General features: G+C 50.9%; 1 protein-coding gene across 2 annotated transcripts in view; it reads right to left on the minus strand.

Annotated features, from left to right (window-relative positions):
* The window catches only part of PEPD (peptidase D), a 118,632-nt gene that overhangs the window by 60,770 nt on the left and 39,989 nt on the right, over positions 1-17,873 (minus strand). For both annotated transcript variants that reach the window (XM_065925768.1, XM_065925767.1), the window contains exons 8-9: positions 13,866-13,941; positions 12,719-12,765 (exon numbers count right to left, since the gene is read on the minus strand). In XM_065925768.1, the coding sequence (XP_065781840.1) occupies positions 12,719-12,765; positions 13,866-13,941 (123 nt within the window). The remainder of the gene's footprint in view (positions 1-12,718; positions 12,766-13,865; positions 13,942-17,873) is intronic.

Raw genomic sequence — 17,873 nt, forward strand, 5'->3', positions numbered from 1 at the left:
CAGTCATGGATGGAGAAGGGGCCGTAATAGGGAGGGGCTCTCCAAGACCACAGAAATGGTGGCCAGGTTATAAAACGGGTGTATTTGGGAGGAGCAAAGCTTCTGGAAGGGGGTGGCAGGAAGTGAAAGGGAAGACAAGTCCGCAAACTTTCCACCAATGAGGAAGTGCAAGAGAAAAGATGAGAGCCCCAAGACAATGGCCAGTGACCCGATACCTGTGGAATGAAGGCCCTGAGGAGAAGAAAGGTTTCAGTGTCCAGATTAGAGAGTCAGTTTCTAGACCATTCGGGAGATCGTAGGGTCGACCCCAGGCTTGTCTACACAGCTGCTGGCACCCAACGGGTCCTGTTAACTAAGAAGAAAGGAAGCCACAGAAAGATGGGGGTGTGAAACCTGTCCAGGGTGACATGATAAATAATTCCATCACAAGTCTCAGATAACGTGACCTGGGGGATAAATGCCTGCGCCTGGGAAGTGACCAACAGGGTAACAGACAGGAAATACACAGTGCATGACACACTCACTTGAGTGTGTGTGGCCACTGCCTCCGGCCTGTCCTTGCTGGTGGCACAGCTGCTCCTGACCCCACAGAGAAGCTGATGACATCGCCGGACCTCTCACCTGGATCACAGTCGACAGGCTGTGTCCTCCTCCACCTCGTCTGGTCTGTGTGCAGGTGTGACTGCTTCTTTGTTCGACCCTTCACTGGCCTAAGTCAGAACACACCTGACCGGAGTCCTGCCACTTGAGCTGTGCTGCCCTCTGCACACACACACACACACACACACACACACACACACACACACACACACACACACACACACACACCGCCTGGCTGGAGAGTGGTCAGTTAACACGAGGTCCATGCACACCTCTCCTCCAGGCGCTGCCTACAGGGATCCCACCCAGCTGGCGAGGCTGGCGGAACCGTGACTCCCGGAGCCTGGCAGAAGCATGGATCCTTGGGAAATATTGTTGCACTCAACAAGAATCCTGTAAGCGGGACTCCCCTGGTGGTTCAGTGGTAAAGAGTCTGCCTGCCAATGCAGGAAATGTGGGTTCAATCCCTGATCCGGGAAGAGCCCACATGTTGTGTAGCAACTAAGCCCGTGGGCCACAGCTATTAAGCCTGAGCTCTAGAGCCCGAGAGATGCAAATACTGAAGCCCTGCGCTCTAGGGTCCCTGCTCCGCAACAAGAGCCACCACAATGAGAAGTCTGTGTACCACAACTAGAGAAAAGCCCACACAGCAGCAAAGACCCAGCAGAGCCAAAAAGAAATAAACAGAAAATTAAAAAAACAAAAACAAAAAAGAATCCTGTAAGCATCGGACAAGAAAATTAACAGCTCCCTAGAGAGGAAGAGCATATGATTTGCCTAAGGTCTTCAGCAACAATGGAGGGAATATTTTCAAACAACAGAGATTCAATACCTGGGAAGCCATCCTTCACACAGGAGGCAAGGAAAGGATCTTCTGATGTTCAAGGTTAAACTAAATGCTTTAGAGCAGGGGTCCCCAACCTCTGAGATCTAATGCCTGATGATCTGAGGTGGAGCTGATTTAATAACAAAAGAAATAAAGTGCCCAATACGTGTAATGTGCCTGAATCAACCCCAAACCATTCCCCCACCCTGGTCTGTAGAAAAATTCTTTTCCATGAAACAGGCCCCTCATGGCAGAAAGGCTGGGGACTGCTACTTTAGAGGAAAGGGGGAACACAGGGCAAAATACAGGTCCACACTGGATTCAGTAACACAGTGACAACTAAATAACTATAAACATAATCAACTTTTTAACAGAGGTAGAGAATGGAGAGAAATACAGGTCATTTTTTCTTAACTTAAAGATAAATTCTACAATAAAAGTGGAATGCATAAAAAAGAACAAAGGAAATTTCACCAACTTTCCAAAGACAAAAAAATTGTTTTTCCCAAAGCCGGAACAGAAACCAGAATGTGCCAAAGGAGACTCTGATGAGAAACCAAACACATTAGTCATCACCACAGATGCCATTGGCTCTCCTAACACTTAGAGGGGCTCCATTTGGAACAGATAAACTGCAACCAATGAACAAAGTTTAAAATAAAGGAGCAAGCAAAGATATATTATGCAAATTTCACAAAGAAAACATTTAATAGCAAAACCAGTGTCAGTTAAAGTCAGATTTAAGACGAAAAGGATTAATTAGGTCAAAATGGTTCTTAAAAGCCATAAAAAGGTAAAATATCACGATAATGTCATAATCATCAACCTTTATGCATCAAACAACTTGGGGTGGAAATGAACAAAACAAAAGCTACTAAGAATCACAAAGAGAATCATAAAACCATTTCTCTTAATCTTAAATATAAAAAATAAGGAAGGAGGCAGAGGATTGGAATAATATAAGAAATCTGATTTAATGTACACCAAAGTAAGTAATATACAAATAAAAAAAATAGTTTCTAATATTCCATAAAATAATGACCAAAAAGATGTCTACAGAGTCCACAAAGAAAAATCTCAAAATTCACATAGACCACAATCTGTCACTACAATGGTGATAAAACCAGAAACCAATAACAAAAAGTTAACAAACCACATTTACCTAAAAATGAAAAGAAATGCTTTTAGCTCATTTCTGGGGTTAAAACATGAGCGAATCAAAACCTCTTGGGATATGGTCAAGGCAGTATTTAAAAATATATTAGCTAAAATTCACATATTATTAAAGGAGAAAAAATAAAAAAATTAGATTCAACTAAACAAGTTAAAAGATGGATGTTCAAAACAAGGTCAGGAAGTGGAGGGAGAAAGGAATCAATAATGAAACTAGGAATCCATGAGTTAGACAAGCAGAACCAATAAATATGTTTAATATCTGATTTATGAAAATACCTATAAAACTGAAACAATTTTAACAGTGCTAATGAATAAAAAAAGAACAAGACTGTGAAAGGGAATACAACTACAGTTACAGAGAATTTGGGGGTGGGGCTGGGGGTGGGGGCCACGCCCTGTGGCTAGCAGGATCTTAGTTCCCCAATCAGGGATTGAACCTGGGCCCTGGCAGTGAAACCACCGTGTCTGAACCACTGGACCACCAGGGAATTCCCTAGAGAATGTAGTTTTTAAAATTAAGAGAATAAAACTGATAACTTGCTTCTAAGAAGTTCAAAATTCTTGATGAAAACAAAAACTTTCCAGGAAAATGTACTGTATTGACTTTAAGAGGGATAAAGTCAGAATAAAACATCGCTGTGAGAAACTTAAAAAGGTATCAGAGAAATTCTCCCCAAAGAAACAATGGGTTCTGACAGCATCAAAAGACTTCTTTATACCTTCAAGGAGCAGACAGCTTTCTAAACTGTTAAAAGTAGAGAGATTCCCAAATCATGATCTCAAAAAAACAACACAGCTAAAGAAAAAAAAAGTATACCTCAATCCCTGATTTTGGAACCTACATACAATGCTAGTAAAAGAATATCATCAAAACAACCATTATGATGCTCACTACCTACACTGTTCTATATAGTGTACATGTATCAACTCACCAAATCCTCCCAACCATCCTATGAAGTGCTATTATTATCCTTTCTTCCAGATGAGGAAACCGTGGCACAACTGTGACCCAAACCCAGGACACCAGTCTCTAGAGACCATGCGCTAATCACTGAAATACACTGCCTCCCCTTTCAGTCCTGCAGCTTATTAAAACAGGAATCCACCACAACAAAGTAAGGTATACCAGGGATGCCAGGCTGGCTCTGCACTGGGAAGTCTGCTCACAAAATTCATCTAAGGGACACCCAGTGCCCGGTGTTGGTATCTGATACCATGCTACAATAAAAGCAGCCAGCCAGGGCTTCTCCGAGAAATGGCTGATTTGAGGGATGGAGCAGGAAATATACAAGATGAGCCTGGAGCATCCTGCAGGGCCAGAAAGTAAGGAAGTACTCAAGAAGCAAAATTATGGGGTATATTAGAGGGACAAAGGAGCCGAATGAAAGAACCCCCAATGGCCAAGTTGGAACGAATTAAGCAATAAAATAGTGTAATACTGGTTTATAACCCAAGGTACAAAACACATTATCTATGAATCCATACAGATAGAAGCAAATAAGCCATTGAATAAACAGGAAACAAGAGGCAAATCTCCCCTACAGAAGAATTATAAACAGTGTATGTAGATAACTCCCCACTCAAGGAGACAGAGCATAACCCCCCTCTCCGTAAGCATGAGCTGCACACTGTGACTTCTTCTGAAGAATGCACTATAACGAGGGGGAAAACAAGTATGCTTAAGTGGAAAGGCGTGACAAACACTACCTCAGTTAGGCAATCAAGGTCAGTATCAGTGACGTCAGGTCACTAGCATGCACTCTCACAATGATGAGATATAAAAGTGGCCCTTTTCCTTTGGGGTCCTCCTCCCAGTGACACATACCTCCAGTCTAACCAGGAGAAAAACATCAGAAAAACTAAAACTGAGGGACATTCTGCAAAATACCTGACCACTCAAAACTTTAGGCCACTGAAAACAGGGGAAGTTGTAGAAATTGCCACAAGCCAGGGGAGCCTAAATGTAACGTGGGATCCTGGAACAGAAGAAAGTTATTAGGTAAAAGCTAAGGAAGGAATTCCCTGGCGGTTCAGTAGTTAGGACTCAGGGCTTCCACTGCAGGGGGCATGGGTTCGATCCCTGGTCAGGGAACTAAGATCCCGCATGCTGCACTAGCACAAATAAAGAAAGAAAGAAAAGATATTATGGAAATTGGAATAAAGTATAGGCTTTCAATAATAATAATGTATCAACACTGCCCATTAGTTATGACAGTATATCACAAGCACATTAATGATAGGGGAAAAAGAGAACTGTCTCTAATATTCCTGTAACTTCTCTGTGATCTAAAACTGTTCTGAAGTTAAAAGTTTATTAACTGCTTAAAACACAGAGACAAAAGGCTGATAAAATTCAACATCCTTTCCTGATAAAATCTTAGTAAGCCAGGAAGAAAACACTACTTCCTTACACTGATGATAAATATTTATCAAAAATCAACAGTCAGCACCAGGTTCAATGGTGACATACTAGAGGCAAATCCATAAAGATGCCAACCAGTACTACTGTTATTTAATAGGTTCTCCAGGGGCAATTCCCCTGGCATGTGAAAAGAAAATGCCTATTTCTGTTGGCTTTGCCCCCAAAAGCTCTAATTAGGGTTGCATCAACCAGGGTGCGTATTTGCAGAAGCCCTTCCCTCCGGTTCTTCTCGAGCTTTCTGGCTGAATAGCAAGCAGTCTAGTTTCTGTCCTGAAAGTGAACGTGTTAGATGCTCAGTCGTGTCTGACTCTTTTCGACCCCATAGACTGTAGCCTACCAGGGTCTTCTGTCCATGGGATTTCCCAGGCAGGAATACTGGAGCAGGTTGCCATTCCCATCTGCAGAGGATCTTCCTGACCCAAGGATCTAACCAGCATCTCCTGCATTGCAGGCAGATTCTTTACAGTCTGAGCCACTTACCAGACACTTGGTTTATGTCCTAAAGGTGCCCATTTCTCAGCTATTTTTCAAGCAAAATGAGCTATCCATGCTTCAAGCCACAGATCCCCATAGCCTTCCATCCTCAAAGCCCACCTACACTCCATACACTGAACTCTGCAGAGCCTCACAGTTCCCCTCTCTGATACTGGGTGGTCCAGGGTGAGGTCAAGTCTGTTCAGAATTCCAGGAATTCTCCACCCAAGACAGCCCCGACTTCTCAGAAAGGGCTCAGCTTGAACACCAAGGCGCGCATGGCTGGTGGGGGGGCAGGACTCATGGACGGCCTTCCTGAGGGGTGCACCAAACAGATGGGGGTTTCCTGACCCCCTCGTGGTGGGCTGTGTGTGGTCCATCTCCAACAGCCGAGGAAGTGCTGGCAGGAAACCCGCAGCAGCCTCACACACCCAAGGCAAAGAGCCGGTTTGGCCACACCAGACCTGGGGGTCTCAGTGGGCCAGGCCCAGCCTCGTCCCTCAAGGGGGTGGACGAGAGTGAGTGAGGTCTGCTGTGGAGGGTGCGAGGTACTGCCCAGACAGCAGCCGGGCCCACGGAGAGGGCCCATTACACCTGTACTTGCCTAGTGGCTCTAGTCTCAGAGGCTGCCTGGACCCAGGCCTGTCCCAGGGCCCCAAGCAAAAGTCTAGTACCTTCCCAGGGTAATAAACAGAGGGCAGTCTCATAGGGGCCCAAGCTTGTCCAGGCTGCGAGCACATTAGGTTGGATCACTCCAGGTGACATCTCCAGACCCTCCAGGAAAGTAGGAAGTAATGAGAGCCTCTGGGTGATGCGCATCACCGACGAAACCTGGATCTCCAGCGAGACCCATGGGGTGGCCAAAGACACACAGGGCCATGCCTGACTACCGTGGCGGGCAGGGAGAGCCTTGGGCAAGACCCAGAGTGAGAGGAGGACCGTGAAGGCCCGAGAGTCTAAGAGATGGCCCCTCGGGAGTTACAGGGCACCACGAGGGAGGGACTGAGGAAGAAGAGGGCCACAGGCCGAGAGCGGGAGACACAGCTTCTGCAGATCTGAGAAGCTGGTCCAGACCAGTGAGGGCGGGGTGGCACTGCAGAGAGTTTGGGCGGGGGGGTGGGGGGGAGTCATGCAGGCGAGGCCTGGGTGGGAGAGACAGAACTCTCCACACCTGCCTACGCTCTCAGCGGCCACAATCACCACGGGTTCATAGGGTTGTACAGCTTCCTGTAAACTCTCCCACCTTCCAATTATCCTCACTGGAGTTACATTTTCTAATCCTCAGGAAAAACAAACAACATAGGCCTTGTTTAACAAGAACACAGCAAGGGTTTTTTGTGGGGGTTTTTTTTGCAGCCTATTCCCTGGGGTGGGTAAACTGAAAGCTCAACCAGCAGATCCAGCAACATATGGCTTGAAGGGAATTCGTGTGTGAGTGTGTGGCGTGGCGTGTGGTATATGTAGGGTATGTGTGTGGGGGGTGGGGTGTGTGTGTGTGTATGATGGGATGTGAGTTTGTGAAAGAGAGCGGGTTGCAGTGCAAGTGAGTGTGAGAATATATGGTGGAGTGTGTGTGTGTGTGTGTGAGGTGGGTGATATATGTGAGAGCTGCGGTGTGTGTGACAAAATGTGTGGCAGAGTGTGTGTGTGGTATGAGTGCTAGGTGTGTGTGCATATGTGATGAGATGTGAGTCTGTGGAGCATATCGTGCAGTGCGTGTGTGAGTGTGTGTGTGTGTACGGTGAGTGGTGGGGAGTTTGTGAGAGGATGTGTTGCAGAGTATGTGATGGAGTGTGTGTGTGCACGTGTGGGATATGTGGTGTGGGTAGTGGGGAATGTGTGTGTGGTGGAAGTGGTGGGGTGTTTGTGAGACAGGATGTGTGGTAGAGTGTGTGTATGATATGAGTGGTGCGGTGTGTCTGCGTGACGTGTATGTGCGGGGGTTGCATATGGGGGGGAGCCCCCCCTCCAGCCCTGGGGAGAAGCCCCTCAGGCCAGGTCCCGTCCCCCGACCCCCAGTCCGGGCCCAGCGGGCGCACAGAACTGTGACTTCCTCCCTCCGACCAAAGGGCAGGAAGAAGCGAGGCCACCCTGAGCCCAGAGCGGCCCGGCCGCACAGCTGGTCACTACCAAATACTGAAAGAGGAGAGGAGACTCTTACTGCGGGCTGCCATCTGGGACGGAGCACAGGGAAAATCAGGCCCTGACAGGGGTCTCCACGCAGGCTCGGGGTCTGCCAAGACCCAGCCAGGGGAGGAGGACAACACGATGCTTGTCCCTTGGAGCCCTCACAGACCCCTCTGCCTATTCAGTGACACCCACAACCCCCAGGGACGCTGCCGGGAAAGAGCCCGAAATGCCCCCATTCACCACGTGGAGAGAAAGAGAGCGTAATTTCAATTAAGGTCCCAGACTGTCAAAAAACGTCAAGTTATTAATCTCCTCGTGGCAAATGTGAACCGGGACCTGCTTACACAGCCAATTGAGCATGCTCTAAATTAGTGTTTGCAGGTAATTGATTCAGCTGCCAGCCCCACGCCGGCCACTACAAGCCGGTGACGCCACTAACATTAAATAATATGGGGCAGCAAAGCGCGCTGCCTGACTGGGCCTGCAGTCAGATGCCGTTAGCGCCCAATTTACCCAAACATTAACGTCTCATCGGTTTAACACAATTTACGACACCTCAATTGCGGAAACTGATTTTCATTTCCTCTGGAACCCCGCTCACAGGCACAGTGCGGAGGAGGGGGGAGTCTTAATAAATGGCAGCGGGTCGCTTCCATTTTTCCACTGTGCCCTGAAGATTTTATGACAAACCTTTGATGATGAAACAAAACAAGAAGATGAGGCTTAGAACTAGGTCTCCTGGCCAGCAGCCCCTGTCTGGGTCTGAGCACCACTGTGCCGGGGGTGGTGTGCCCTCCTCCCGGAAAGTCAGTCCCGTCTCCTCCCCCTTCAATCCTGACCTGCAAGAGTACCTGTGCTTCTTGCCCTGAGTCCCCCCTTCCGTGGGGCTGGGGCTTGGCCATGCTCCCAGCAGAATGTCCAGAAGACTCTAGGGAGACTTCCAGCCCAGGGGTCAGTGGCCTGCAGGGGAATCACTGCCCTGTACCATCCCGGGCATCAGTCCAGCCTGTGTAATGAGCACCACACCTCCTGGGGAACCTCCACCTGCTTCAGAGGAGATCTCACACTCCCAGTCAAGAGAAGAACGCTGAAGTTTACAGCCAGCTGAGACGACAGGAGAAAAGTAGTTCAGGACATTTTCTTCTCTTGCGCGCCCATCCATCTAACTCACCCACGTGTATTTCCTGACACCAACTGTGGTGCGGACGCCGCAGATTAATGAGATGGTGGGGCCTCCAAGGGGAAGTTCCTAGGCTCCAAGGACACAGGCCACAAAACAGCACCCCGGGCCACCTGGGCCATGACAGAGACGTGCCCGTGGGGAGAGCGAGCCTGAGGCAGCGGTGTGGGCCCACCTCAACGCTGAAGACTGAGCGGTGGCACTGGCAGTAGGCGGCGCCCTCCTCAAATCTGGCCAGGGACACCCCAAGATGTGGCGGTGTCCCAGGACAGTTCAGTTCAGTCGCTCAGTCATGTCTGACTCTTTGTGATCCCATGGACTGCAGCACGCCAGGCTTCCGTATCCATCACTAACTCCTGGAGCTTATTCAAACTCATGTCCATCGAGTTGGTGATGCCATCCAACCGTCTCATCCCCTGTTGTCCCCTTCTCCTCCTACCTCCAGTCCTTCCCAGAACAACCACCTTCCCATTGCCTCTATTGGGGGGGGGGGGCGGGGGGGGGGCCGACACCATCTGCTCCCCAAGGTCATTTGCCCTGCCTCTCCCCTCCCCCTTGCCCTTCAGGAACAGACTCCATCTCTTGTTCTCATCATCTCTGCCTCAGCTTTTCTCCAAGAGGAAAACTGCCTCTACCCTCCACCCCAGGAACCCCCTGCTCTCAGGGTCAGGGACCCACAGATCAGAAGCCCCCCCGCCCTGCCTGGCTGAGGCCGCGAGGGCAGGCACCAGTTCCCATCTGTATCCCTCACGGCCAGCCGCAGGGTGGGCACATCACACCGTAGGTGCACAACAGTGTACCTACCTGGCACTTGAGCTGGATTAATGCCCCTCATCGCCCTCAGGGTGGCTGCTTCTGGCCCAGAGCCTCAACATCATTCCTCGGAGGGCCACCCCTGATATACAGAGGTGGCGGCAGTGGGGCCAGCCTGGGATGGGAAGGGGCGGGGGCAGGGGGAGACCAAGCAGTGTGGAGACAAATGTAAGCTCTCCCCAGAGCTCAGCTTGTCAAGAGGCTCTCCTTCAAATGACAGCTAAACACAACATGTAGATGCTGAATCCCAACTCACACAGACCAACTCGAAAAGGACAGCTTTAGACAATGTGACCTAGACACTTGTAATATTCAAGATGACTGTTAACTTACTCAGTGGTTACGTGTAAAGGAAAAAAGTACCCTGATCCACTGAGACACCTGCTGACGTATTTACAGGTGAGATGACTCCATGTCTGGGGTTTGGTTTGAAACATTCCAGCAAAACAAAACTAAACAAAAACCCTGATGGGGACTTGGAAGTTCATTATACTCTTCTGCAGTTGTTGCTGCTGTTGTTCAGTCGCTAAGTCATGTCTGACTCTTTGGGACCCTTTGGACTGCAGCCCGCTGGCCTTCCCTGTCCTTCACTATCTCCTGGAGTTTGCTCAAATTCACGTCCACTGAGTCGGTGATGCTATCTAACCATCTCATCCTCTGCTGTCCTCTTCTCCTTTTGCCTTCTTTCCCAGCATCAGGGTCTCTTCCAGTGAGTCTACTTGGGGAGTATTTGAAATTTCTCATTAAAAGAAAAAAATGATCTCTATTGCCTGGGGTCAGGGAGTTAGGGAGCAGGAAGAAGGTATTTCAAGTGGCCGGCCCCTGACCCAGGGCCCACATCCATAGGAATCCTAGAGCAGATACCATGTTGCAGCAGGAGACCATGGGGAGGCAAGAGTCCTCCTGTGGCAGGAGTGACAGGGCTGGGTCCTTGATGACTCACCAATTCTGTGCCCTCTCGTGGGAAGTCATAGCAGCGGGGCCTCTGAGGCCATGTTAGCGTCTTATCTCCCAGGATAAGAAGAGAGAAATACAGAGGACTTCTTTATAGGTTATTAGACTTTGAAAAAAAGATGCCTACCCCCCAAGCCCAGGATGATGATGACCATAAATGTCCACAATGCTCACAGCTGACTCGGTCTGCCTCACCCTCATCCTGCACTGATGAGGTGGGCTGTCGGAATAGGCTAGGGGTGTGGAGGCAGGCCAACCCGGAGGGCACCTCGGGTAGACTTGGGTCCTGCAAGGGGGTAAGGGGCACAGCACTGAGCTCTCACAAGGCCAGGCAGCCCAGGATGGATGGTACAGGGCAAAACATTTTTTTGTGCTCACAACATTTCTGACATCAAATAAGTGGGTTTTCCACACTAAGTAATACTCCAGTTCTCTGTGATACCTTCTGATACTGACTGCTGGAGTTATTTGCAGACGACACAGATTAAGGGCTCCGTACCACAAAACTGGCCCCTCTGCAGGCACCAAGCCCAAGTCCGGGCCTCCTTTACTAAACTCTGACTGATCAGCCTGAAATCAGGGGTTCCCACCGAACCTCACCTTGGGTTTCACAGTCTGCTAGAATGGCTTGCAGAGCTCGGGAAAGCGCTTTACTTGCTACAACCACTTCATTATGAAGGATAAAACTCAGCAAGGGCTGAATGGAGAGCAGCACAGGGCCAGGTGTGGGGGGAAGGGCACAGAGCTTCTAAACCCTCTCCAGGGGCGCCACCCTCCCATCACCTCCCCACGTTCGCCAACCTAGATGCTAGATGCTTTCTGAACTCAGTGGTTTAGGGCTTTTATGGAAGTGCCATTACCTCCTTAGATACACGACTGATTAAATCACAGCCAGAACTCAGTCTCAATCTCTGGTGCCTCTCTCCTCCCATTCTGAGGGTTCCTCATTAATATAAGGGGCTTCCCTGAGGGCTCAGTTGGTAAAGAATCTGCCTGCAATGCAGGAGATCCCGGTTCGATTCCTGGGTCAGGAAGATCTGCTGGAGAAGGGATAGGCTACTCACTCCAGTATTCTTGGGCTTCCCTGGTGGCTCAGCTGGTAAAGAATCTGCCTGCAATGTGGGAGACCTGGGTTCGATCTCTGGGTTGGGAAGATCCCCTGGAAAAGGGAAAGGCTAACCACCCCAGTGTTCTGGCCAGGAGAATTCCATGGACTGTGTAGTCCATGGGGTCACAGAGTTGGACACGACAGAGCAACTTTCACACTCACTCACTCATTAGTATAAATTCAGGTGTGGTGGAAAGGGGCTTATTGTAAATAATCATATGCTCCTCTTTATGAGGGGATTTCAAAGGTTTTATAAGCTCTGTGCCAGGAACTGGTGGTAGAGACAAAACATGCATTTTTATTACGTCACTTGTGAAAAAAAGGCAGCCTCTTCAGTGTCCTCTCTCCACAGGATGGGGGCTCCCAGGTGGGAGACTTGGGAATGGGGGCTTCCTGCCCCAGGAGGTGGGTGGGAGGGCAGCCACTGGGGCAGCTTGGGGCTGACTGCAGGGCTTCTTCACGCTCTGGGGAGCAGCCTGCTGACCCCAGGGTCCTAGAGTGGGGCTGAGGAAGGGGCCAGGCCACACCCAGGATAGTGGGGCAGCGCCTGCCCCACCTCGAGGCCCCCAGGGGGCAACGGGCTCAGCCTAATTGGAGCCAGAGGATGACGGAGCCCTCCAGAACGCTTTATGAGCCACTTAGCCATCCCGCGACCCAGTCGTCCAAGCACAGCAGACATAATGGCGGTGTTCACACATAAAAACGGCAAGCTGTTTTACTAGCGGCTTTCAGAGTCACAATAGCAGCTATTTGGTAAAGTTTCCCACAAATGGCAGAAAGTCCAAGAGTAGAATGCTGGGGCACTAAACCACCCTGAAAAGTAATCAAAGACCATTACCATCAAACACTCTGCCAAGAGGCAGGGAGGTGGCCCCAGTCAGGAGAGAAATCCTCTCTGCCCATGACGTCGAGTCTGCCCCTAATCCCCGCTCAATCTGTGCGCCGGCCGCCGCGCCTCATCTGTTACTCGCTCGGGGAGCATCAATTACTGCTTCTTACATTTTAATCTTTACCCAGAGAAACACGGCAGCTTACCTTTCCATCTCATATTCTTTCATTCCCACTTTTACAGCCTTCATTACCTGGAGGACGGATATTAAGCAAAGACATTTGTATTAAAGAGATAAGTAACACTGCCTTATAAATAATGTATAGCACTTTTCCCCAAAGAATCTCTTCTTTAAAAAAAAAAGAAAGATACGTGCACACAGCGGTGCAGAAATGCGACAAATTAGAACTTTTTTTTTTAAAGCTCCAAAGTCATATAGTTTATTTAAACCACTCCGGAGCACTTCTATTCAGCAGTCAATAAACACCTCGGCAGGCGAGTGAAGATTTAACCAAGATGTGTCGGGTGAATTCTTAATGCTCGGAAGGCCATGGCAACTATCCGAGAAGGTTTCCCTCCTTATAAAACACAGACAACATGAACTGGGACAACAGATTCTGCTGCTCCCAATGATCCCCATCCGTCTCCTGACACAAGGCTACAGTGAGCAGGTACCGGGCTAGCCCACTCAACCGGACTCGTTTTGGGAAATAAACTTCCTTCGGGTAAAGTGGAAAAGGTTTGGGAAAAACCCATGTGAGGGTGTTTTCAGAAAATGTATGATGGTAATAAATGTGCTTGATTAGCGGGTAAGAACCACAGATTATTTTTTTGTAACAGGCTTTATTTATTTATTTAAACTTTTGGCCACAGCCTGTGGCATGTGGGATCTTAGTTCCTCGAACAGGGAGCGAACTCACACCCCCTGCATTGGAAGGTGGTCTCTTAACTCCCCACCAGGGAAGTCCGGAGGACCACAGATTCTTTCAAAGGAGCTGGGACGGCCAGGATGCCAAGAGGGAGAGTCCTATTCTCCCAGAAGGGGGTACTTCTTGTTGGGAAATTCCCTGAGAGTGGGGGTCTTAAGGTGAGAAACTGAGGCGGGAGCCTCAGTCCTGCAGGTCCTGTGCCCACTGGGGACCAGTAAGGAGCCAGCACTGTGCATCTGGCCTGCAGAGGCACTCCTGCCTGCTGGCGTGGCCTGGGGACCGGTGCCACTCTCGACACTCCCCTCTCCATCTCGTCCATCCTCCCCTCGTCCATCTCGACACTCCCCTCTCGGCCCACACAGAGCAAGGCTGTTTCCCTGGCCCTCCCGGAATGGCAGATCCCACGAGCCAGCGCCCAGCTTACCTCCCGGTGGGCCTCACTGGAGATTTTATTGGTGTAGCGCAAAACCTCCAGCTCCATGTCCGTCTTGAAGACCCGGCTGCAGAGAGGAGAGAAACAAAGCAGCGAGTCAGTGACCTCCAGTGGGAGCTGGCCGACCCCCAGGGAGACCCTGCACTACACCGAGCACCGCCTGACAAGGAGCCTGGTGCTGCAGATGGGCTGCCTGGGCGTGGGGATGGGCAGAGGATGGGCCGCCAAGCCTCAGCGATAATAAGCTGAGCTAGGCATGGCCCTGGAGACCCAGCGCCAGCCTCAGGAGCGTGGGCTGTTTCCAGTGATGAGATTGGGAAGCCACTGTGGGTGGTAGAAGCCCAGATTCTGTGGTCAGAGACAGCTTGCCTCAGCAGGACCCAGCTTCCTCATCCATCAAATGGGAATACGGCTACACGGTAACACTGCACGCACGCATGCTAAGTTGCTTCAGTCGTGTTTGACTCTTGGCGATCCTATGGGCCGTAGCCTGCCAAACTCCTCTGTCCACAGCATTCTCCAGGCAAGAATATTAGAGTGGGTTGAAGTGCCCTCCTCCAGCACAGCAAGGCTGCTGGACCTGAATCTTAAGTGTGCTGACTCCCAGCGCCCAGATGGCTGAAGAGTTCTTCCATTTCTTCCTCACCTAGCCCACAGGTCAAGGAGCCTTAGAAAACCATGTGATTCAGGCCCCTAGCGTGAGACAGGGTTATGGTGGGAACAGGGACGGGGTGAGCAATGCAACCAAGACACCCTGCCATCCCCTCAAGGCTCAACTGTGCCTCCTGCCAGCTGCACTCCAGGGGGGGTCCTCCCAATAAACTCATGTTAGTTTGCCCAAATCTGGTTCGGTTTCTGGTCTCTGAAATCAATCACAAGCCTAAGTCAGACTCCTGTAGAGAAGCTAAATAAATATTCATTTTCTACTTCTACTCATTTGAAATAAGCAACTGCAGGTCATGAGCATTTAAATAGCAGCCCGGCCCAGCCCTTACGTGCATGGAGTCCTCGGTGCATCCCTGATGGCCAAGTCTGCCCCCTTTATGAAAGGTGACCCGGCTGCACCAAAGGGCCCACACGGCCACCCCTCCTCTCACAACGGGAACATGCCCAAGCCCCCTCAAGATCAGCACGGTAGGGGACTTCCCTGGTGGCCCAAGGTTAAGAATCTGCCTTCCAATGCATGGGACACGGGTTCCATCCTTGGTGGGGGTACTAAGAGCCCACATGCTGCGGAGCAGCTAAGCCTGTGCGCCGCAGCTAGAGTCCATGCACCACAACTAAGGAGTCTGTGGACCGCAACTAGAGAGTCCGTGTGCTGCAATGGAAGGTCCCTCGTGCTGCAACTGAGACCCGACAGGGCCAAAAACAAGATCAGCAGAGCATACCGTCATGGTGATAGATTAACGCCTGCCCCTCCATCCAGAGCGCACCTGCATCTAAGCACTGTCCTCCCCTAAAGCCTGGTGGCTCTGAGCTAGTCTCAGCCAAGGTGGCCGAGGATGGCATGGAGCACCCGTCTCCACCAGATGCACTCCCCAACACACGCTGTCTCCATGGTGCCCAGCTGGACAGCCTCCAGCCACTTATCACCAGGAAGGAAGGAAGGCACTGGACAGCACAGGAACACCTTTCTAAGTCTATAAAACCTTCTGGGGGGAAGATCAACCACCCACCCACTGAGATTCTGTCCAAACAAACATGCCTTCTTTGCCGAGAACCAGACCTGGAAGTCTCAGCCTGCTCTTTATCATCATAAAGGTACTCTGGCTCCTTCTCCGGGTGCTGTGAGCAGTGCCACAGGAGGAACCAAAAGCTGGTTCCTGTGCCCCGGAGGCTGAGGTCCAAATCCACTCGCAGGATAGCCTAGCGGCCCCTGGTGCTTTGATCCCGCCTACTTAGCACCAGCCCTAAGATCTGTGAGGGGGAGCAGACCTCTCTATTCTCCGATGCAGTGATGACAACAGTGACAACACCCGTGGGGACCAGGCCCAGGCTGCCCAGCCTCTGACCCTCCGCCTCTCTCTTCAGCCTGGTCCAGCACTCTAGCCACACTCTTGCTGCCACTTAGACCCCTAGGCCCTGTGCCCTTCCATCAGCAGGGGCTTGGCCAAAGCCCCAAGAGGCACGAACCCAAGCCCAGGCCTGTGTGTGTAGGACAGGATGGCTGAACAGAAACCACTCGGCCGGCGGACAGACGGCAGCACTGCCACCGGCCTCCAACGCTCCCGCTCTGCCAGGAGTCACAGCAGAGCGAGCAGGCTGCTCTTGACTTCCCCCACCAGGGAGGCCTCCCAGGGCTCCTTCTCACACGAAGGAACTCACCTCCTGCCTCCTGGGGAACGCGGAAGCCGGCAGACAGGTGTGCTCTCACCTTTTCTCCGAACGCCCAAGCCCTCCCCCCATACCGTCCCCCAACCTGGTACAAGGGAAGGCGTGCCCTCTTAACAGTGAGGCTCAGCCCCCCAACATCCACACCTGGGCTCCACACCTGCCGCTCTTCCTGGAAGCTCCATGACCACTCACCTCCTCCTCTGGCCAAGATTTCTCCCCAAATCCTGGCCCCATTTCCAGAAAGAAAACCCGGACAGTCCTTGCCCTGGGAGAAGAGCTTTTACGAGCCTCTTCCCTGGCTTCTCCCTTACCTTCTCCCCTCTCCTTGTCTCCTTCGGCCCCCGCCACTCTCCCAGCTCCCCCACCACTAATGACCTTCTCACAAGCCCAGAGGCATCAGTGACCTCCTGAGAGTGAGAGGCACCACGACGCCTGCCTCCACTGGTCCATCCTCAGCCGCCTCACCTCCTCCGTCTCTCTTGGGTCCTCCCCTCCCTGCTCCCCCACCCCCAAGCTTTGCCATACAATCTGCTTCCAAACCCCTGGCTCGGATATAGGCCTCTCAGCTGCATTCCACCTGCAGGACTCCCGAGGCACCACAGCTCAGCAGGGAAGAGACTCCCACCCTTCCTTGAGCTCCCACCTCCAGCCACAGCTCCCCATCCCCACTGCCTAATACACAGACCTGGGCGACCTCTCTCTCATCTGTTCATCACTCCCACATCCAACTGATGACCAGGGGCTGTGATCCCACCTCCGCACCCTCTCATGCCTCCCCTTTTCTCTTTGCCCCACCCCACCCCCAGCCTGGACCACCTCTTCTGGCTCTTCTGGCCTCCAGCCCCGTCTGCTTCCTGGACCACAGCTGTGGCTCTTCAGGCAATGCAAATAAGACCAGGCATTCCCTAGTTTAAAACCTTTAGTAGTCCCTAGATGTCCAGACGAAGTTAAAACAAGGACCTATACTCAATATTTTGTAATAACCTATAAGGGAATATATGTGTGTGAAAAATAACTGGATCGCTGTGCCACATGCCTGAAACTAACATGACACTGTAAATCAACTATTGTTGCTCAGTCACTCAGTCGTGTCCGACTCTTTGTGGCCCTGTGGACTGCAGCACGCCAGGCTTCCCTGTCCTTCACCATCTCCCAGAGTTCGCTCAAACTCATGTCTGTTGAGTCAGTGATGCCAACCAACCATCTTGTCCTCTGTCATCCCAGCATCAGGGTCTACTTCAGTTAAAAACCATAACAACAACCCTATCTTGGGACCCTGAGGCTCTCCAGGGCCCACCTGACCTATCTCCATCACCTAGCTGCAGCCTCCTCCCCCGTCCCCCACCAGGGACCCCTCTGCCTGGAACTGATTCCTGCCGTTTCATTCTCTGGCTTCCACCTGAAATGCCCCTTTCTCAGGGCTAGCTCCATCCAGTCCCTCACTAGGCAAAATCCACTCCCTCTATTCCTTATGCAGTAAACGATCAGGCTTGTAGTTTCTTTTTCATTTAAGTTTCCCTTTAAAAGCGCATGGTCCCTGAGAGAAGGTTCCCAGAGCCAGAACAGTACCTGGCCCTGAGCAGACAGACAGGACCTGAGCATTGAAACCAAAGCTGGAAAACACTTCACTTCCAACCAGGAGAGAGAATGGCGCATCTCAAAAAG

Source organism: Muntiacus reevesi, chromosome 2 (assembly GCF_963930625.1).
Source record: "Muntiacus reevesi chromosome 2, mMunRee1.1, whole genome shotgun sequence".
Classification (NCBI taxonomy): Eukaryota; Metazoa; Chordata; class Mammalia; order Artiodactyla; family Cervidae; genus Muntiacus; species Muntiacus reevesi.